Source organism: Cuculus canorus, chromosome 4, assembly GCF_017976375.1.
Source record: "Cuculus canorus isolate bCucCan1 chromosome 4, bCucCan1.pri, whole genome shotgun sequence".
In the NCBI taxonomy this organism is placed as follows: domain Eukaryota; kingdom Metazoa; phylum Chordata; class Aves; order Cuculiformes; family Cuculidae; genus Cuculus; species Cuculus canorus.
Window position 1 is genome coordinate 65291898 of NC_071404.1, and position 21837 is coordinate 65313734.

The window sequence follows — 21837 nt, forward strand, 5'->3', positions numbered from 1 at the left end:
CAAGTGGCTCTATCAACCATTAGTTAAAACCAAAAGGGGACATAAACTAGCGTTCCAGTTCTTATTCAGAATGGGAGTAGTGGGAGCTATGGGTTTTTTTTGTTAATCTAAATAATTTTTTATTCAGAATGTATTTGGAATTTCAAGAGACAAAGCAAGCACTGAGGATTTAAAAGTTGGTCCTCATTTAACTCTATTGCTTACAAAGACTTAAAAGGGGCTTCTTGTCTTCTTTCCTGCTGTCCTGGTTTTGGTTGGGACAGAGCTAATTTTCTTCCTCGTTGCTGGGCTGCTGCATTTTGGATTTAGGATAAGAATAATGATGGTAACACACTGACACTTCAGTTGTTGCTGAGCAGTGCTTACACCAAGTTGAGGCCTTTTGTGCTTCTCACCCTGCCAGCGAGCAGGCGGGGTGTGCACAAGATGCTGGGAGGGGACAGAGGTGGGACAGCTGACCCCAGCTGACCAAAGGGATATTCCATACCATGTAACGTCACACCTAGCAATAAACTAGGGGCAAAGTTGGCAGGGAGGCCACAGCTTGGGGGACTGGCTGGGTATGGGTGAGCAATGGCATCCTGCATAACTGTTTTCTGTACTCTTTTATCCTTTCCCCTTCATTTTCTGTCCTATTAACCTGTCTTATTTCAGAAATCTACTTCCCCTCCCACTGAGAGGCTGCGTGGTGGTTGCTGCCTGTTTGGGTAAAGCAACAACACCTGGGAGGTCCTAAAACATAACTCCAGTTGTAGCCCAGGTCTGTCCAGCAGTTACTGAATAATCATTCAGGCCTAGAGCAGGCATTTAATCATGAGCTTTGCAAGTAAAAAGGAAGTGCATTTCTACATAAACTTCTCGGGAAATTGTCCATGGCAGTAACTGGTAGGGCTGTGCTTTTGGAACTGACTCCAAAGTCAAGCTTTGGAAGTGTCTGAGCAGGGCTTAGGCCCTGCCTTGCTACTCTAGGAAGGTTACAACTGTGCAGCTGGAGTACTTTCTCCCATTGATTATGTATGGGTTCCTTAGGTTTTGCTGAAGGACGTATAGAGTGATTGGCCCTTTAATGGGCCAACTGATTTAATTGATTAAATTAACCAACTGATTAACCCCTTTAATGTGGGGCAGGATGGCACAGGCTGCAGGCTCCCTCAGGTTGGTAGGGGACTACCTGCACTATTCAGCATGTAATGAACTGAGATAACACAGCTTCAGGTGTTTGCTAAACTCCATCTTTACCTGACATCAAGCAGAAGACTGATTAACAGAACATGTAGAACTGAAGTCCAAAAGGATTTGTACTCTTATTTTTTGTGTATTCTTTTCTATAGAAGGGGAAGAGGTGTGCATACCAACATCATATAAATACACACAGTTTTTAATTGGTAAATGAAGAATTTTTTCACAGTGTCACAGCAGAGCTTTACATTGGGAGGATATTTATTTATGAAACCCTCTGCCAGAGAGATTCAACTTTTTTAAAACAGCAGTTGCTTCTGCAGCTGGACATTCTTGGTAAGCTTCCCTCTTAAGACAGAAAAGAGTTTAAAAGATTTTTAAAATGAGGGAGTGCAGGCGGTACTTGGTACATGAGCAGATATTGAATTGGACTGAAAACCTCCCTCGAGTCTTGAAAAACTGGGAGACACATTTGCACAATTTCAAGGTGGTCTATTTGGAAATTATTACACTGAAAATAGGGCTGTGTCACCAAAATATAGAAAGTGGCAGTTTTACTCAGGCTAGAATTTACACTGCTACTGCTCTCGGATGTTACACGCAGCAAGAGATTTTAAGCTCCAAAAGATGAAGTGTTCTAAAACCTGATTGAGTCTTCTCATCCACAAGTGTTTAGATTCCAATATGCATTTCCGTATGCCAGTTAAAGATGCTCAGGTTCTATATTTAATCATCAAGGAAAAAGTAATTTCCACTCTTCTTTTGTTCCACATCCTTGGGAAAAGAAAAAACGTCAATGTTACTTGAAGCAGAAGTTACTAGTAGTAGTTACTCTGGCAGACTTGGACATAGCTGAAATAAAAGACACTTCTCTAAACTCCTTTTTGCTTTTCTTACTACTCATTTCATGTGCACAGCAAAACTACCCTGTTAAGTCTTCATTTTGTTCCATATTTTAAAACATGGCCTTAAATAAAACAGCCATGACTTCTTTACAGTAAAGATGCTTTTCTCTTACCTTGATTGAATTGAGTTTGTTTATTCTTGGTCTGTAATTGTTGGGGTCTCTTCTAAAAGTGATTTCGAGTTGAGATAAAAACTTATTCATTCCAGCCAGAAGAGTCTGTGGACTGTTAAGAGAGAAGAACACTCCAGCTAAATTTTTGCAAGTTCTATATTATGCAGGCTAGAGGTAGCTTTCATCTCCATGCTGAGTTCCTCCAGGTCTGGTAACACAAATGCGAGCTGTATCTAACACACCAGATGTGCTACATCTTCAGTCAAATCGTGTCTCAGACAAGAAGTTGTAACTACTCCATCTCTCATCTTGCAGCAGTATCTCAGCATGGCACTACAAGTCTTCACCCTACTGCCTTTCTTTCTACTTTGCATCCACACACGTGTGTGCTGCACACCAAGTTATTTATGTTAAAAGGAAAAACACCCAGTCACACCATTAGCAAAACACAACAAAGATCATAACATATTGTGATGCTGAGAAACCATTCTGTTATCACAATTGTTTAATTCAATTGTGTTCCTACAAGGAATACCATCGAATCCAGGCTAGCAGGATGCTGTGAACACATCACTAGACCAATGTGTTTACTTTTATCTGACTCACATGAAGTACTTGGTCCCAACATTTGCATACAGGTATCCTCAGTACACCTGAAAGTTATTTTCATAAGCACAGTTTACTATTGGTCCTGTTTTCCCATTCCTTACATTTGATACCACATATTTGTTTTCCTCCAACTGTAATTTAATCAGTGTGCAGTTGCCTAAGGCTTGTTTAAGCCAGGAGCTGGTCTAGTTTTTCAGTGCCTGGTTACATTCTCCAGCTACGCCCCAGCCTCTAAGTGTGAATCAATCCCATTTCTTTTCCCTGGCTTAAAAACAAAAGCCAGAACCTTCGGGACACTCTTGGATCACTTTAAGTGCAGGTTAGACTTCCATATGCCAGGACGCTTCACCTCCTTATTTTTGCCGATGCTTCTGATAAACAATTTATTTCTACACTGTCCCCCATTATCTCGCTTACTAATGCAAATGAGTCCCTTACCTGTTCGCAAGTGTGTTCTTGGAAGGAACACCATCAAAAACAATCACACGGTCAGCAAGATACGTAGCCATTATAAAATCATGTTCTACCACAAAAGCTGTTTTTTTAGCATGGAGAATGAAACTGAAATAGAAATAACAAAAAGGAGAGAGCGAATGTAAGCTTACTGTAGAACTAGTGAGAATCACAGGTACCCTTCCCACTGGGTATACTTTACCGTTTAATGACTCTAGCGGCCATTAGACGTTGTTCAGAGTCCAAATACGCTGAAGGTTCGTCAATTAGGTAGACATCTGCAGGTTTACCGAGACAAAGAGCTAACGCAACACGCTGCAGCTCACCACCAGACAATGTTTGAACCTGTGGGGGTAAGGGGGAATACGGCCATATTTAGTTCAGGTACAGGTAGAGACCTAAAGAAAAGTTATGATGTTTCAGGCAATTAATACCTCCTGGTCAATGATGTTTTCTATTTGAAGAGGTTTCATTACATCAGTTACAAACTGAGGGTGCGTATAGGCATCTCTGATCTTCTCATGCAGCAGCTGACGAACGCTTCCCTATTAAAAGAAAAAATGTTGCCACTCAGTTTTATGCACCATATCGCAAGGAAACAAAAAGGAACGTTAATAGAGCTTTTTGTTGTGGGCATAAAGAAATTCTACCTGTGTATTACAAACATGCTTTTTGTAGCAATCACAATACTTAATAAATAAGGCTTGAAACGTACTGTAGATTTAGGACTGATCTTCTGTGGTTTGTAGCTGACGTTTAGAACTGGGACCTCACCTATAAGAAGATAAAATTTATAATGAAAACAAGATCCTTTCCAGTATCTTCAGAATAGGTTTCAACTAAGCTATTAAGTACTACCTCCTTCGTCAGGCGTAAGTCTTCCTGCAAGCATTCGGATAAATGTAGTTTTGCCAGTTCCTAAAATGAAATACAATTTATATATTACTTCAGACTTTTCAGTAACTGAGACCTCTAAAAAATGAGTCACTCATACAAAAAACTAAACGCTTCATAAAGAAAACATCTTAAAATTAGAATGCTTTGATGATCCCTATGTTTACCACCAGCAAACAGCACTTGTTTTCACCTGCTTTTTCAAAGGAAGAGAGAGCTAAAGCCACAATAGTCTCTAGGACTTGTTACTAAGCTCACCAGGTCAATCATCACCCTAACAATCTAAGTTCTCAAAATGGGGTAACAGAAAAACGCAATGGCAGCATTAATGTTCAACAACTTGAAGTTCCCGCTATTTACACAGTAAACTCATGGCGTGACATGTGAAATAGGTTGCCCAGAGAGGTGGTAGACGCCCCAACCCTGGAAACATTCAAGGCCAGGTTGGATGAGGCTCTGAGCAACCCGATGCAGCTGAAGATGTCCCTGCTCACTGCAGGGGGGTTGGACTAGATGATCTGTAAAGGTTCTTTCCAATCCAAACCATTCTATGATTCTATTCTATGATTTTCACTGGGAAACAAGCAGCTCAACCCGACTCAAAACCCGTAACTTTGAAGCTGAGCTCCCAGACTGAAAAAGGGGCTTAGGAACATATTTAAGGCTGTAAAAGCAGTTGCCGACAAGAACTGCACTTACCGTTTTCCCCCAACATCACCATAATTTCAGAATCTGTGAATTCTCCAGCTACTATGGATAGTTCAAATTCTCCCATCTTTTTTTTCATTCCTGGATATTTGTACATACACATCTTTTTCACCTCCTCTTCATTCGCTGTCTCAGCCACCTTGAATACCAAAGATGCATCTCGAAACCTTAGATTTTCTGTCGGAACGTAGCCATCTAAGAAAATGTTTATGCCTGTGAAGAGAGGAAAAAAGATCATTAGAAAAGGTCTACAACAAAGCAAGACAAGGTGAATTTCAACTCCTGGCTGTAAATTCCAGTCAGATGAGGAGCACACTGGGTATTAAATGGCACGTTAAGAGAGACAACAAAACCTCTTCGAAAGTCTGTGCGTTTTGCCAACTGAATGATGAAAAATTACTAAAATTGTAGAAAGGCTATAGAAACTCTTTATGAAAACCCAGTACTAGTAACGTGTAGGGTTTAAAGAAACTACCACCATCAGACCCATCTTCACAAACCCATTTATTACCATGTCTCAGTGCTACCCGTATGGTCAATTCAGGGGAACATGACAGACCTCTGTACTGGGCAAACTGCCTCCTGCCCTTCCTCTACCATTTGCAGGATCTTCTGTGTAACTCCACTGTTTAGAAAACACCTGCAAGCATCGAAATTACATCCACAGCAGAAAAAGGGCATTTCATAACTGAGATTTTTAGTCTCATAATCATGTAAAACAGATTCTGCACAAAATAGAACAGTAGTTTTTGAGTGACTGAACTGTAACAGGAAGATGACATTTATATAATGGACAACCAGCATGCTGCTATCTTTTTTTCTTTGATAGGTTTAAAAAGTGAAATACGGCAAGAATTACCTTCTCTTACGCTGAAAGGCATAGTAACAACACCGTAAGCACTTGGCACACCATACAGGCAGCAGATAAAGTCAGAGAGATAATCTAACACACTTAGATCATGCTCTACAACAATAATGTACCTGAAAAAGAGCCGAAGAGATACTTGTATACTTCAGTACCAAACATTTTTTCTTTCTTTCTTATTCTAGTCTTGCATAAACAAAAGCTATCAATGCAATTTTATTTCAAGGTGGTTAGCTTAGCTTTATACCAATTAAGGACAGAGTTCATATCTCTAATAAGCACTTTTTTAAACTATCCAATAAACAGACATTGTGAATAGCAAGTTGAAAGCCCTTGTTTAGTATGAACTGACAGCTTCTTTCTGTACAGTAAGTGGAAGAACATTGATTGACTGGAGTGAAAAAAAGGTATCACAGTTTAAGAAAAAAAATTGAAGAGGACCAATCAACAACATCCAGCTGAAAAATAACCACCTACATTTTCACATCTTTATTACAAAATGCTGAATACAGAAACTATAAGAAGTTTCTAAAACGCAAAGGAATAAAATATTACTGATTTAAAAGTATTTTAGACATCTATTAGTGTACCATACTGAGAAGTCAGCACTTCTAGGGAGATGGACTAGATTTTTCTTCCCTTTGTAACAGTCACCTATTATTACAGTCTAGCAAAAAGCTTAAAAGATTATATTTACCTGTCAGGGTTTATTAGGGATCGAATCGTGATGGCAGCCTTCAAGCGCTGCTTGACATCTAGGTAGCTAGAAGGTTCATCAAACATGAAGCTAGCCCAAAAGGAAGAAGTCTTAGTGAGTGCAAGCTTTCTACATATTCAAACCTAATACTAAACATTTCAACCATTAAATACACAGCTACAGAAACATAAAAATCATGTTGAGAAAGAGAGACAAAACATGAGAACTATGTACTGACACCTGCCTTGGATCTCATGACCATCACACGAAATTGTTAGACTGTTTGAGTTAATATTACTTTGCCAAAAGCTCTGACAAAGTTATCAAGAGTTACAAGAAACCAGCAATCAGTCTGGAATCCCACACACTCAGTTCTGGTTCAGCTTAAACTTAACATGAACTGAAAAGTGCAAAAAATACTTTAGGAGACTGGAAGAAGGACATATTCCAAAAGAGAAAAGCAAAAAAAAACCAACAAAACAAAGAAGAAAACCCACCCAAAACCTGCCCCAACTAAAAAACCCCAGCCAAACAAAAAGCTCAAAACCCAAACAAATAAAAACATTACAAAAATCAAACCAAAACAAAAAAAAAAACCCACGCCCCAGAACTCCTCTGATCATGCTTTGTTGGTCCCAAAGAGTCAGGAAACAGCACAGACTACACAGTAATTTCCTGGTCGCAAGACAGGAGAAGAGAGATACGAGTTCCCAGAGGTGGGGAACCATCTGCCCATTTCTTATTCAGAGAGGCTACCTGAGGGACATTGTCAAATAGGAGACACATATGAGGGATTTGGGAAAGGTCATGAAGTTGTCATGCTGAAATTTAACAATGGCTTCCAAAAAGAGCTATTTCCAGTCAGATGAATTAAAGTATAAAAATCCCAGAGATTATATATGGAGCAAATATAGATCTCAGCTGCCAAGTTGATAAAACAAATGTTGTTTTAAAATAATTTTCTTTCAATATTTCAAATGAAAGTATCATTTCTAACAATAGATGCAAATTAGAGGACCATACTCTAAAACAGATTATTAGAAGTAACGTGTAACAGAAGTAAATAAAACATACATATCAGCCTTCTGAATGCAAACAACTGCACAAGCAAATCTCTGAAGTTCTCCTCCTGAAAGGTCCTCAACATTTCTTTCTTTCAGGTGGGTTAAGTCTGCAAATAAGCGGTTAATTTTAAATATGTTACAACCAACACAACAATTCATACTTTTATTACCTACAGAAACATGTATAATCACAGCAGACATCCTACACAGAGAAAAAAAACAGAAAGAAGTAAATTAAACGTTTAGTTTATATAGAACTGTCATAATGCTATTTTTAAGTTACAGCAAGTCATGGCTTCTCGGCAGCATTAGCTGATTTATTTGTATGGTGGGTTCTTATCTTGCAGGCTCACTTTTCCGCTTGGTTTTCCATCATATATTTGACAAAGATTTCTGTCTCTAAAAAGACACTATACCAGTTCTAAAAGTGTTTCTGGTTAGACCCAGCTGAAGAGTTCTGATTTTCAGGAAAATCAAGTCCCCCAGTTGTTACAGTAAACAGGTGAAGCCGGTAATTTTCCCATCGGCTTTATAAACAGCAAATGTCAAGAACACGCTGTTTCATGAGTAAGTTAAGTGGGACTCAAAGATTATGCTCTTGGTGGCACAATGTAGCCTTGACTTTACCACCCAAAAGAACCCTCTTGTTAATTTAGCAACACCTAAATTTGATAACCAAATTAAAAACACCTACAAAAGTCCCAAACCTTACCAGGGCTGGACTATGGAGATGTTGTTGCTATTAACTGCATTATTCTCAGAAGTCAGCCTTACTCCTGTTATAGTTAGCTATATACAAGGTTTTATGATTTTGGTTTGTTTTTCAGGTGGGAGGAAGTTTTTTGTACTTGGGCAGTATTTTCTATATGCGATGGTTCTCACAATAGGGGTAAGATTTGGCCGGAGTTGCCAGCAAGCAAGAGCAGTTGGATTTTTTTTCCAGATTTAAAAATAAACAATTTCTACCATGAAACAGACTGCACGGGATTCTGTTAACCAGCTTTTAGCAATTTTTTTTTAATTGTTATAGTTTAAATCAATTATCACATTAGCCGTAACTTTATTTTTTTCAGTGAATAGGAATTTCTCAAGTGCTTTAATGCGTGACTTTAAAAAATTACTTACCAAGTTGCTGACATACGACAGTTTGTGTCTTAGTTTCATCCTTCCTATCCAGAATTGATCCCACTGTTCCCTGTGTGATAAATAATAAAAAAATCCCACAACATAATTTCAACATTAAAAGTTTCAGACAGCAGTGGATTTTTGACAGTGAATTATACTGCTAAATAAAACCTCTAAACACAAGAGAATTATTACAGGAGAGGCTCCAAGCTTTCTATTAGCTCATGAAAATGTCTCACCTTTGCAGCTTTAGGGATCTGGTCCACATACTGAGGTTTAATGATAGCTTTCAGGTCATCTTCCAGGATCTTGGTAAAATAATTTTGTAATTCAGATCCTCGGAAATAAGTCAAAATTTCTTGCCAGTCAGGTGGATCCTGTGACAAAATTAAAGCTTGCATTTACTTATACCATTCTAAAAACATCAAAAAAGGATCCAATTTTAAAATTCCAATCAACGCAGCAACAGAATATGTTTGCAAGACTTAGAAAAATGCCTGGGTAAAAGCCTGTTACCAAACTATTACATTGCCTCTACAAAGTTTCGATTAAAATGAAAGAAGGAAAAATCATAAATTTGCAAAATGGAAGGCAGAAGTTCAGATTCTTTTTTTCCATGTGTCCTTAGCCCTTTCAAGGAAAAGCATTTTAAATTTGCACCCACAACGTCCAAAACTGTCCTTAGACAGTTAAGAAGCTACGACTGAAACTGTTTCACGGAGAAAATGATGGATTAGTGTTAATTGGATGTCTAGCTATCTGATCCAGCTAATCCAAAGGAAAAGGGCTGGACTGGTAAAAATCAACTTAAATAAAAGATGCAATACAAATTAATCATTAATCTAAAGACATCATCTCTAGAAGAATCAAAGATGCCTAAGAGATCACAAGGTTACACGGTGAGCACTCATCATCACTGGAGCTGTTCAGATGAAAACAATGTTGAACTTGGAAGAAACTCCAAAATTTGAGCTACCTAAATCCCCTGATGGGGAACAGGCAAACTGTGCAGGAAAAAAAAAAAACTGACATTTTTGAAAACTGATATTAAAATGAAACCTTGAGCATGACTTAAAACAGTAAGCTACCTCAATATTTATCTTGAGGGAGTTAGAACTCTATTTAGTAGAATTACCTTTCTTGGAAGACATATAAAATTAGCAAAAAAGCCTTTGTTAACAACATCCTTCTACTACCGTTTCTGCATGGAGCAGGTTGCTGGCTGTTAACAGGGAACGTGCCAATGTTCTTGCAAATTCTATCACATTCACAGATAGGAAAATTCAGTGCAAAAATATAACCACGTGGCTATTTATAATGTCAGCTCTGTTCTATTACTGATACCTACAGCATATTTTCCAAGATTTGGCTTCTGTTTTCCTGCTAAGATTTTCAAGGCAGTTGATTTTCCAATACCATTGGTTCCAACCAATCCCAGTACTTCACCTGGACGAGGGATAGGCAACCTGTATGTAACATCAATAACTTTAGATTATATTATTTCCATCAGATACCAGCATTTGGTGGTAATATAAATGTTACAATCCATTTTCAGATCTTCTGATTATTTCAGCCTTTGTTAATTCACTATATATAATTCAAATCAAATCAATAGTCCTTAGAAATGGAAGATCATAAGAAAGATTAAGAGCAGTCTGTTCTTTCAACAGCGAGAACTAAAATTTTATATAATCATAATCCTTTCTAATAAGAAAAAGATAATTTACATTCGAAGTGAGGTAATAACCAAGAACAACCTGATGTGCACTATGTTTAGACAATCAAAAACTAACTTGTCAGTTTTTCATTTGATTTCAAAATGAAATACCTGTGAAGTTTGAAGGCATTGGCACAATATCTATGCGTTGTTTCTTTCTCCAGGTTGCTAGGTAAGTTAACAATGGACAAGGCTCCAAAAGGACATTTCTGTAATTGAAATATAAATTTATAGTTTACTAGTGCACAGACCACTTGCTAACAAAATGCTACATCCTGTACTGCACCCAGCTGTGTATTTAAATATTTTTAAAACAATTAACCAAATTACTTCACTTTCATTTACACAGTTACTCTTCCAAAGAAGCTGTATACCACATTTTTCAAATTAAATAGTTAGTAATTTACACTGTCAGTCTACAATACAGTTAAGGCTCACCACATAGGTTCTCTAGCTCTTTTACAAAAGCAGCTTTCTACTGCTGGGTGTCTTTAGCCACAAACTCAAACCAAATCACACACAAAAGCCATGAACAAAAAGTTACAACCCACACCCAGTAACCCAACCAGTTCAGCCAACCGCCACATAACTTCACTTTCCATAAACAACTAACAAGGTCTGGTTATTCAGGGAAACAAAATTGCTTTTTGAAGTTACAGTATGCGTCATTACTGAATATAACAGCACAATAAAGAAATGTTATCACTTTAAATAAAGTAGTCTTTTACCTTGATGCAAATACCACAACCAATACAAAGTGTTTCTGAGATCCATGCTATTTTGCTCTGTGATGCGACTTCTATGCAAAGTTTTCCTGGTGAAAAAGAATAAGATTAACTCAAGAAAGTTGTTGATGAATCAGAATTCCTGCCGTACTACTAAATTACGGAGGAACATACAAGTGACTAACACTCTCTGAAGCTTCAGATCATCTGACAACCTGAAAAGTGGCATTACTACTATAAATACCTCATGCTTGTAGAGATACTTCTAAAGGCTTTATGAAACAAAGCATGAACGATAAACAAAAAACCAGCAACTGAAAAACTAGTTCCTTCTGTAGAACATTATTTAACCCTCTCCAACTGCCTTAATACTTCATTAAACTACACCTCTTACCCATTCGAACCACAGGACAACTCTTCTTGCACTCTTGACGGCATTTCTTTGGCTTACATTTGTCATGGTTGACAATAGCAATCCTCGTTAATTTGTCTGCCATAATTCACAATTCAGGGCTAAACACACACACCAGTTACGAGGAGGAGGAGTGAGAGTCTTCCAGATCTTGAAGAAAAAAAAAATCCAAAAGAGAACATAATTACTGACAGTACAGAGAAGAACACACATCTGAGGTTATTACTAGCAGAGTTCAGAGACGAAAAATGCAAAGTGATTTGATTTTTTACTTTTTTAAGCAAGATGGCAAACAATCAAAGCCTCAAATACAAGGAGGAAGGGTGCTGATGTGTAAATAACTGCACAAATCTTTAACATCAGCTTTCCATTCCAATTTCTCCACTGTAAAATAAATGTGATTACATCTGAGAATGTATTTGCTTCCAAGAAAACATGTTGTTTTAAGACCAGAAGAACTCATGCCGCTGCAAATTTCAGTTTCATGAGCTGCTTCATGTAAAGAAACCCTGTTCATGCTGCAGTGTCTGACAGAGTCAAATTGTGACTACAACTATTATTCCAAGAATCTAATTATAATATTCATTTTTCAAACTGTATGCCAATGTTCTATATTAAATTATTAAAACACTGTAAAATTTAAACCAGTTTTCAAGGTGCAAATTTGTAGCTGCATACGGAAAAGTAATCCAGGCAACGTGAACAGACGTACATGACTATGTTTAATTCTTTTATCTTGAGTTTCATTAGTATTTGAATAACTACCCTTACACTCTACAGCTCTCAATATATTATCAATAATATATTCCAATAAATGATAAACAAGATTTTTATAAAATTACTTTATTTTCAGAAGATAAAGGTCTTGGGAGTACTGGATGATTACATATTCCTGAAATCACAAGTAAATGCACTCAAAGGAGTGAAATTATTACTTCTATTCCTCTACAGCTGTGTCTTCCCTTGCTTAGATATTGGTAATGCACATTGACAAGCACTGGACTGTACTGGGAATTATGGCAACAATTGTAGCAGAAAGGACGAAAGGACAAAACTTGAATGCAAGGCTTGATTGATAAAAAAAGGTGGGATGTATTTTAAAGTGCATTTATGTTTCCTTTACCATATTTACATATAACACTGAGAATACCAATGATGATTTTATCTTCCTATGAGCAACACCACCTAAACACAACTCCATATAAACAAACACAACTGAATAACGCTCTCAGAAGTATGAGATATTACAGACAACAAGCAGATTTTTTTTTTTATGTCTAACAAAAGACCACTAGTGAAGTACAAACATTTCTAGTTCAACATCACTACACAATGGTAGCCCTGCAGATAATGCCAATTCAAAATAATTTCAATTCAATGCAAAATGTATCAGTAGTTCAAAGACATGATGGGGTAGGCAACTTGAAATACTTTGGATTTCCACACAGTCCACATGTGCACTTCCTTCCAATAAAAGTATTCCAACATTTCTTATTGAATAAAGTAATTTCCACTGGATGCCCAGTTCAACTTTGCTTCACCAAACTGAAGTATCCTGCAATGGTTTAGAGACTATTTACTACATAAAGAAAGGTTGTGACTTCCAATCTCCTGAAAGGAGCAAGAATAAAATAGGTGTATGGCATATTTAACATGTTAAGACTCCATCCTTCCCTAAGCCCACCTGTGAACTTTATTTGGAAGGAATCCTACAGATGCTACCGTTATATGAAAGAAAGGAAGAGACTGGCATCTAAAAGGGAACAAAGGCCAGAAATGAAGATGTCATTGTATCTTTAAATCCATTATTACCATACTTAGGCATATTTTAAGTGGTTCCTTTTAGAAATTGAAGTCTTATTCCTCTTTTCAATTTCCAAAGTAGTTTTAAATGGATGCCTAAAGATATTCTTCATCAGACACAAATGAATGTAATTATTAGTCATGCTGCCAACCTTATTGTGGCTGTTTCTACTTTTAATATTTCAATTTTTTCCTCTAATTTAATAACATTTCCTAAGCTGGGAAGTCCTAACAACATAGTTGATGTTTACAAATAAATAATACTGGATTTTGTCAGTGTTTCAAACAAAGATACATGCTTTGGGAATACATCCCAGCGCTTTTCATAAAATCCCCATAGTTTGCAGTACGTATAGAATCTAGGGATGATTCACTCATTCTCTGGTTTCCCCTTGGAAAGTGCCAAACCTGTGTCAGCCCTTTCTCTACCAGCGCCTGTGTGGCTGAGCATCCTGAGCAGACAGACCACACCTTGCATCTTCGGGGCAGGCGTCTCCCCGCTGGTTATCTTAGCTCTAACTAGCATGCAAACTATTTCTATGAATTACAAAAACACCGTCTAGAAGACACAGCTGCCATACTTCAGGAGTTTGCCTCCTCTAGCCAGGCTTTCAAACCTCTGGTTGAAGTTACTGCCTGAGCAGCACAGAGAGCAGAGCAGACAAACTCTCCCCTCTGCCATCCGCCCTTTCAGTCAGGTGTTCAGCTTAAAGCACCAAAGCAGGAGAACGGCACGGGGGTTACTCTAAGGTTGCTCTAAAAGAACAGGCCAAACATGGCTTGAAACAATTAGGTTCTGCCACCTACCTTGGCAAGCCTTCCACTCAGTCGGATAACCAGACTGAAGTTTACACTACTACCCATTGCTGAATCAGACTTGGCTAGTAACTAAAAAAGACGTGAAGATTGCTTTTTTCTTCTAACTTATACAGGAAAATGCCCATCTGTGGTGAAGAGTTTTGAAGAGGCCACAGAAGCAAGTACACCAATCACTTATAAAGTCCGTGGTGGTGGGGAATAGAACTAATGAACTGGCAAGTTGACAGACACTCCTGCCTCTCTGCTCCCATCTATATGATGGACGCATCAGTTTTTCCAAAACTCTCAAGAGGTCTTAAACCATTTCCAGAAGAAAATATTAGTGACTTCTGTCACTTCTGCAATACGCCCAGGACTGTCCTGATGTCTACAATGATAACTGTCCACACGAGAAAATAATACTTTCTACTTATAACTGGCAGTCTCAAGCAAATTAAACAACGCAGTCCAAAACGAGACCAAATTCAAAGTTATACATTTATATGCAGCTATTTTGGTGGCATTTAACTTAACATATTGAATAGGATTGTCCAGTTTCAAGGTGCAGACAGCAGAACTCTGAATACACTGAACACAGGCCAGCAACGCATACAATATGCATACGCTACAATACAGCACACCAGTAATTGTTAAGTACAGTCAGCAGTTCAAGGGCAGGAGAAACTGGTATTCAGAAGCATTTAAGTTGGCGTCTCCTTTCCAAATCAAAAAGAACAGAACAAAAACCAAAGTACAAAAATACTGTTACAAAGCACAAGTGTAAAGCGTTATTTTGAATTCGTGAAATACAATGGGGAGAGAGCAGAAAATCTTTCCAGAACGATGGACTGATGACACAGGTGGAAGAATGAGAGAAGGACCAATAGCTGCCAAAAATGTCCATTAAGTCTAATTATGACACTTAACAAGCACTAAAACACATCTAAAAAGACACAAAACATGTTATCACAAGCACTGTAAGTCAGTGTTCCTGGACTCTCTGACACTGTTCTGCTATCTCTAACATGCCAGAAGAATTTTTTTGTTTTTTTTTAAAAAAGAGCATGTAAGCAGACCTTGCCACCTGTCACAAAAGGCAACAGCAATGTACAATCTGTAGAACAAATGTCATGCATTTGCATTAAGAATATTTCTTTCATTGGCAGAATTACAGTAGAATTTACTAAGTCGATGACCAAAAAGGGTTTGCAATTGCATTGCATTATTCAGACTTAAACAAAGAATCATTAAAAAAATGTAAATAGAGACTGAAACAGAACGAAGAACAGTTGAATAAGATGATGTGAAGGCTGTGCCCTGAACAGAGCCACATGTTAGTTACTTTGCAGAAAATCAGATAACATTACAGTGAATTGCACTTCATCAGACCCCAAAGATAAATGCCGTGGAAAGAAGTGAGGTTGAGCAGCATTTGCACTTTCCTCTGATAATAATTTGCCTCAAGAACAATCTCTCAATCCATTGCTTGTGGACTACGTACAGTCACTTCATAACAAGAAACTTAAAACTCCCCAAGAAAATTTGAATGAAAGACAAAGAATAGATTTTCAAACTGTATGTAGGAGACCACTACATTTGTGAGCGTAAAAGCAGAAATAACAGTCAATGCTACAAGAACAAAGCCTACTAAGAATTCAGAACTAGTCTACCTTTAAGGTTTTGACATTCATTTTAGAAACTGAGACAGTGTACAAAAAGAAGTTTAAACAAGCCCGAAATCTCCCTGCTGTATTTAACTTGTATTACTCACACGGCATTACATGAATATGAAAATAAATAGAATGTTAACATGAAAAGAATATGGTCTAATAAACTGACACAGCGTAATGAGTGGGTGTGTTTAGCTGGTGATGAACAGTATTAATTATCACTCAATCCTTAATATTTCCTCTTAACATGAAAAAAAGTGTAGGAGAATAAACCCATAAGCTAGCAATCTTCCACACGAATACTGCGATATATCATGACCACTTGAATTTCTCTACTACAAGGGTGGTGAGGCACTGGCACAGGTTCCTAGGAAAGCTGTGGATGCCCCATCCTTGGAGGTTTTCAAGGCCAGGTTGGATGGGGTCTTGGGCAGCCTGGTCTGGTGGTAGGTGTCCCTGCCCATGACAGAGAGGTTGGAATGGTACGGCCTTGAAGGTCCCTTCCAACCCAAACTATTCTGTGATTCTATGACTGAGTTTAGGAAACCACAGCAGACATACTTAAGAGTAGAATTTTAAAACTGCCACAGAAACTTGCAGGTGAAATAACGAAATGCATTCCCTGAAGGAAAAAAACGCATGGTCCCAGAGAAAAGCTCTGCCGAGTTCTCATTTTTACATATATCTTGTAAAAATCAGCCTTACTCTACGACCTTACCAAACCTGCAAGATCTCCTCCCCACAAAAGCACGCACACGGGTATTGGCTTCCCCTAGAGCAGATCAGGTACAGTGCTCTCCCTGACAAAACCCACTGGCTTTCTGCTCCATAGTTCCGTGCCACGGTGAATCCCCATGGCACAGGGCAGCTGAGGAAAGAGCAGAGTGCTGGTAGATGCTCACCAGTGGCCAAGCCGTGTGCGCAGGCAGAGCCAACAAGGGCCAATGGCTCTGCAAGACCATTCCTGACCCAAAAAGTAGTTACTACTACAAAATGTAGAATATTTTCATTTAAGTTAAAGTAAAGTTTCCATCCAAGTAACTGTGTATTTTGAAAGTTAGACAGAATATCCCTCTGATAGTGTGTTTCTTCACAGCATGGCATCTTTTTGTAAAACAGTGTTTTTCCAGACATTGTTACATTCCTGATTCTTTTGGAAACGACAACGTCCTGTGTGCAGTGTGATCTGCGCTGACGTGTCTGCTGTGATCACCTCTGTTTGGGGTTTCTTCGTATCTTAAATGCAAAGTCAGGCAGAGCTGGAGCCGGCTCCAAATTAGCAAGAGATCTGACTGCTGTGAAGTTCATAATAACATTAAAATTACTCCTGGGAAAGTAAAAGAATATGCATAAGGTTTCTGGGGAAATTTATGCATACGGATGTAAGTGGGAAATCCATTCTGGCCCAGCTCGTCTCGCTACACAGGGTGGATGGCCCTCGTGTTGCCCAGCTCTGATAAAGGATGCTTGATTTCTAAAACTACAAAAGAGGTCTTAGAGCGTAGACAGGCAATTTCGGTCCCATTCCCACGCCGGGAGCGAGGTCCCGGTTCAATGGAGCCGGCGGCCCGTCTGTCTCGCGGCAATGCGGCTGCAGGGCGGCTCGGCGGGAGCAGCCAGGCCAGCCCGGGAGTCGCCAGGCGAGGAGCTCCGAGCCGGCCCCGGTCCCGTGGCAGAGGGAGAACCGGGCCCGGAGAGAAGAGGCCGAGACCCTTCGCTACCGCGTGAGAACGCCGGCACCCACCCACCCGCTCCCCGTCGGAGGTCGCTTACCAGGAGATCGGGGGGAGAGAGAGCGAGAGGCTCTCGCTCCCCGGGAGGGCCCGCAGCGGGAAAAACGCGGCTCCGTCCCGCCGCCCGGCGCCCAACGTGCTTCTGCCGCCGCCCGGCCAAGATGGCCGCCGCCCCCGCAGGGAGGGGCCTGGCCGCGCATCAGCGAGAGGAAGGACGGAAGGGCAGCGCGCCATAGAGAGGAGAGGGATGGAAGGGCCGCGCGCCATAGAGAGAACACAGAGCGGCACCTCCCGGGGCGGAGTGGGGCCGCCATTTCCGGGTGACGCTGTGTGACGGTGAAACGCGCTCGTTCATCCCGGGGCTGCTGTGAGGCGAAGTGGGCTGCGGCCCACACAGGCACTGAGAGGAACGCACGCCAAGTCCCATCTAGGGCTCTCGTGCGGGATTCTAGTCCGGCCCTTATTCCCTCATCACTCCCCCTTTTCCCCACTATTATCACTCATCTTTTGAGCGCGGCGCGCAGTCGAGCCCCGCCCCCCCTTCCAGCCGAGCTCGCGCGGGGGCTGTGCGCATGCGCCAAGGGAATCCGCCTACCCCTTGTCTCCGCTCTTCTCATTCGAGGTGAGCGCGCGCGCGCCCGCGCGCGGGATGGGCTGGGGGTGGGGTGGGTGTCGGTGGGCTCTGGGCATGCGCAGTCGGACACCCCAGTTTCCTCGTCCTGGCTCCGCTTGCGCGGGGGCTCTGCGCATGCGCAGCCATCCGCCTCGCCTTTGATTCTCGTTCCCGCGCCGCTCTCGGGGGGGGCTCTGCGCATGCGCCAGGGCCCCGCCCCTTTTTCCTCCCCCTCTCTTCTGCTCTCCGGTTTCGTTTGAGCCCCGCGCGCGGGGTGGTGGGGCGGCTGTGCGCGTGCGCGCTCTGGCGGTTCTGCGACGGGAGGGAAAGAGAGAAGGAAAGAGGGAGGGAAGGAAGGAAGGAGCTGAGCCCCGGGCCCTGGAGCTGAGGGGACGCCTCTCCGCCGCTGGCTCTGTCTGCCAGGATCAGGTGGGGACGCTGAGCGGAGAGAGGAGGAGGCAGGGAGCGGGGATGGAGGCGACTCGTAAGGAGCGGCTGAGGGACCTGGGGTTGTTCAGCCTGGAGAAAGGGAGGCTGAGGGGAGACCTTATCACTGCCTACAACTGCCTGAAAGGAGGTCGTAGTGAGGTGGGTGCTGGTCTCTTCTCCCAAGCGACAGACGATAAGACAAGAGGGAATGGCCTCACCAGGGGAGGTTCAGATTAGAAATCAGGAAAAATTTCTTTACTGAAAGGGTTATTGGGCACCACCAGAGGCTGCCCAGGGAGGTGGTTGGGTCACTATCCCAGGAGGTGTTTAAAAGACAGGCAGGTGAAGTGCTCAGGCATACGTTTTATAGTGGAGACGTGGAGTTGACTCCATGATCTCAAAGGTCTTTTCCCTACCAAGCGATTCCACGAGGCTGTGACTTTTCCAGCCCACAGGTGCCGCGGTGGCCGCGGCAGGTCTGAGGTAACTGGGGGCCCTCTCTGTGTTCCTCGCTCCCTGCATGCTTGCAGTGACCCTCAGGGTTGGGCAGCATAGCCGGTGTGCTTCTTGAGTCAGTGTTGTAGTGGATTTCCAGTATTCCAAGTGTTTGTGGGTCATAACAAACTGTTCTGAGTTATACTTTATAAATGGAACATAATTTTAAAATTAATATTAAATACTTTATTTAGTTATACAGCCTATAATTAACTGTACTTCAAATACCAATTAGAAGTCCTATAGAGAAGTCATGAGGAAGAGCTACCAAGGAGGCGAGAGTGAGAGCAGCTTGGTTTGTCAGACTGGCTTCGTTCTCTGGTTGCTGTGGTTCTTGTAGGCCACTTTCACTTGGTGTAAAGGAGTGTTTGCATCCCTCAAAAAGCTGTTTATATCCTTACTTGATAACTTTGGAAATCTAGGCTTGTACAAATATACATTATTTCATAATGTATTTGATTAGGTTAATTAGGGATATGTGTATAGAAATTGCTAATTAGATTCTCTTGTGCAGTTGCTCTAATTACCTTATTTGTAGTTATATTTATGATCATGTACATTTATGAAATGTATTTATGTTCATGATGATGAAAGACTTAAGTAATTTTCACTGATAGGCTTTAAGTGGTGTAGTGAAGGCAGGGTCAAAATGACGTGTGTTTAAAATTGCGTTGAGAGAATAATTTGAGGGATCAAATGTACAGGTGTACAAATAGATAATATGGTGTCTTTTCAACTAGACATGTTATTTTGGCTTGTTAAGAGGTGTAATTAAATATAAAGACAAGTAGAGTGATTGCTATGTTGAATAAATGCCTTGGCTAAAATGGTATGGCTATTTTTTTAACCATAGGATATAGATCTCTACAGCTAGTTGTTGAAATAGATTGGTACTGAACGCTTTCCATTATTAAATGCTAATTAAACAGCGATTTGAATGTTCAATGTTACTGTTTAGTCTTCCATCTGAATAAAAAATAAGAAGCATAGTAAGAGACTGGTTCCTGGACGCGTATTGAGATCTTTAAAGCCTTATAGAAAACAGCGGTCAATTCAAAGAAGATGAGAGTAGGGAGAAGAGCTTGTAAGGTAAAATGAACAGTGAAAGCATGAAAGTCAGAGAATCAAAGGTATGAAATCCCCTTCTGTTAGGAAGAGCAGGAAAAACAGTCTAAAAAGCTTGGTTGTTGCAGAAATGCTGGAGTAGTCAGTGTAGGCGTTGTTCAGTCTTGCTGGAAAAGTTGTAGTCAGATACTTGCTAAAACTGAATAAAATGGTGTGATGGGAATGCAATCAAAAGAATAGTTAAAAATGAAGAACAGAGCTAGCTGAGCTTTTATCTCCTGAAAGATTCCAAGGTGGTGGTTTGGGAAGAGAATTTGGCGGTAAGTAGGAGGCAATTAAAAACAACGTGCAAATAGGAAATTGACTGGTTTGGCTCAATAAGAAGAGTCTGGATCAAACTCTTTGTTCTACAGTAGCCGATGCTGTTGATGAGAAAAGAGTAGAAGGGGTTTGTTTTGAGCTTTAGAGGGTTTCTGCTATCGGCAGGGTTGATGTTTAAAACAAGCTACTGAAATGCGTTCTAAAGATAATTTCTGTGAGATCTTATACAGCTGGTTGAAAAACGGCTTTTGAAGCTGACTTGTGAGTAGTTCACTTTTAAAGAGCAATGTCACAAAGCGTCCTCCTGGGGAGCTCTGTTTTGACTGGGTTTTTTTATTGTTTTCTGTAATAGTGAACACAATATAGATAAAATGCCAAGCTGGAAGGATTGCAAGCACTGCACAGCCCTGGGTCAGAATTCAAACTGATTTTGAGTAGATTGATAGCAGATTGGAAATCAGTGTAATTAAGCTCAGTTAAGGAGTACTAAGGGAAGAAAAGAACATGAGAATCAAAGGCATAGTTAGTGGAGTGGGTATTACTGAACAGCAAACAGTATCCAAAAAGCATTTGAGCACTATAGAACATAGTAAATTAAATACTAATTGATAATATGGTGTTCTTTCAACTAGATACATGTTATATTTTGGCTTATTAAGAGGTGTGATTAAATATAAAGACAAGGGAAGTGATTGCTCTGTTGAATAAGGGCCTTGCCTAAAATGATCACAGAATCACAGAATCACAGAATCACACAAGGTTGGAAAGGACCCATTGGATCATCGAGTCCAACCGTTCCTAACACTCCCTAAACCATGTCCCTAAGTACTTCATCCACCCAAATGGCTATTTTATTAACCGTAGTATATAGTTTTCTAGGTTCTTCAAGAATACTAGGTTTATAAAACCTGTTTTTTGAGGGAAACTTGACAGACGTAGGCACGCTAGAAAAGAAGAAATTAGGCAAATTTTGTGAATGACCTCAAATCTATAAAAAGATTGTTATATAAAAGCTAATGATTACCTAGTCTTCAAGCTCTTTGTAGAGCAAGTGAGGAAATCATACTTGTTTTTACAAGGTCATACTTGGGTTGGATGTTAACACAAAATGTTTGGCTTGTAGGTTGATGGAACACTGAAGCTGGCTGCCAACAAAGACTGTGAAATCTCTTTTGTTGGAGAAGTGAGTGGCTGGGCAGACATCTGTTGATGATGGTCTGGTCTCTCTAACGTCCTTACAGGTGTGCATGTAAACAGTTCTGTGTGCACTGACATGGTGGAATTAGAAATCTTAATTGGAGAAAAATGCTTTGGAATCTGCAAAAGTTCACTTGAGCCTGGAATTTTCTGGAGCTTTAGTAGGAAAGGACCATGATGTATCCTTCTTGGTCTCCACTGTGTTGCAGAAGAGCGTGTGTGTGCTTAGTTTGCTTTCAGGTATGCA

General features: G+C 40.3%; 2 protein-coding genes across 8 annotated transcripts in view; one reads left to right on the plus strand and one right to left on the minus strand.

Annotated features, from left to right (window-relative positions):
* Positions 1-62: 62 nt before the first annotated feature.
* Positions 63-18084, minus strand: ABCE1 (ATP binding cassette subfamily E member 1). 2 transcript variants are annotated; one of them, XM_054066228.1, is made up of 18 exons: positions 18066-18084; positions 11449-11616; positions 11058-11143; positions 10441-10538; positions 9961-10078; positions 8852-8989; positions 8613-8682; positions 7498-7594; positions 6424-6513; positions 5721-5842; positions 4853-5074; positions 4118-4177; positions 3975-4033; positions 3694-3804; positions 3462-3604; positions 3245-3367; positions 2198-2309; positions 63-1953 (listed from the first exon to the last, which is right to left on the minus strand). In XM_054066228.1, exons 2-18 carry the CDS (start codon positions 11549-11551, stop codon positions 1906-1908), a joined length of 1800 nt encoding a protein of 599 aa, XP_053922203.1. In that variant the 5' UTR covers positions 11552-11616; positions 18066-18084; the 3' UTR covers positions 63-1905. The 2 variants fall into 2 exon arrangements, with proteins under 2 accessions (XP_053922203.1, XP_053922202.1); XM_054066227.1 differs by lacking the exon at positions 18066-18084 and adding an exon at positions 17511-17657.
* ANAPC10 (anaphase promoting complex subunit 10) overlaps positions 17811-21837 on the plus strand; it is a 41976-nt gene continuing 37949 nt past the window's right edge. Inside the window, exons 1-2 of one of the 6 annotated variants that reach the window (XM_054066232.1) lie at positions 18419-18512; positions 21517-21634. The gene's annotated coding sequence lies outside the window, so the exon portion shown is untranslated. The other 5 variants (XM_054066234.1, XM_054066237.1, XM_054066231.1 and 2 more) reach the window with 5 other exon arrangements.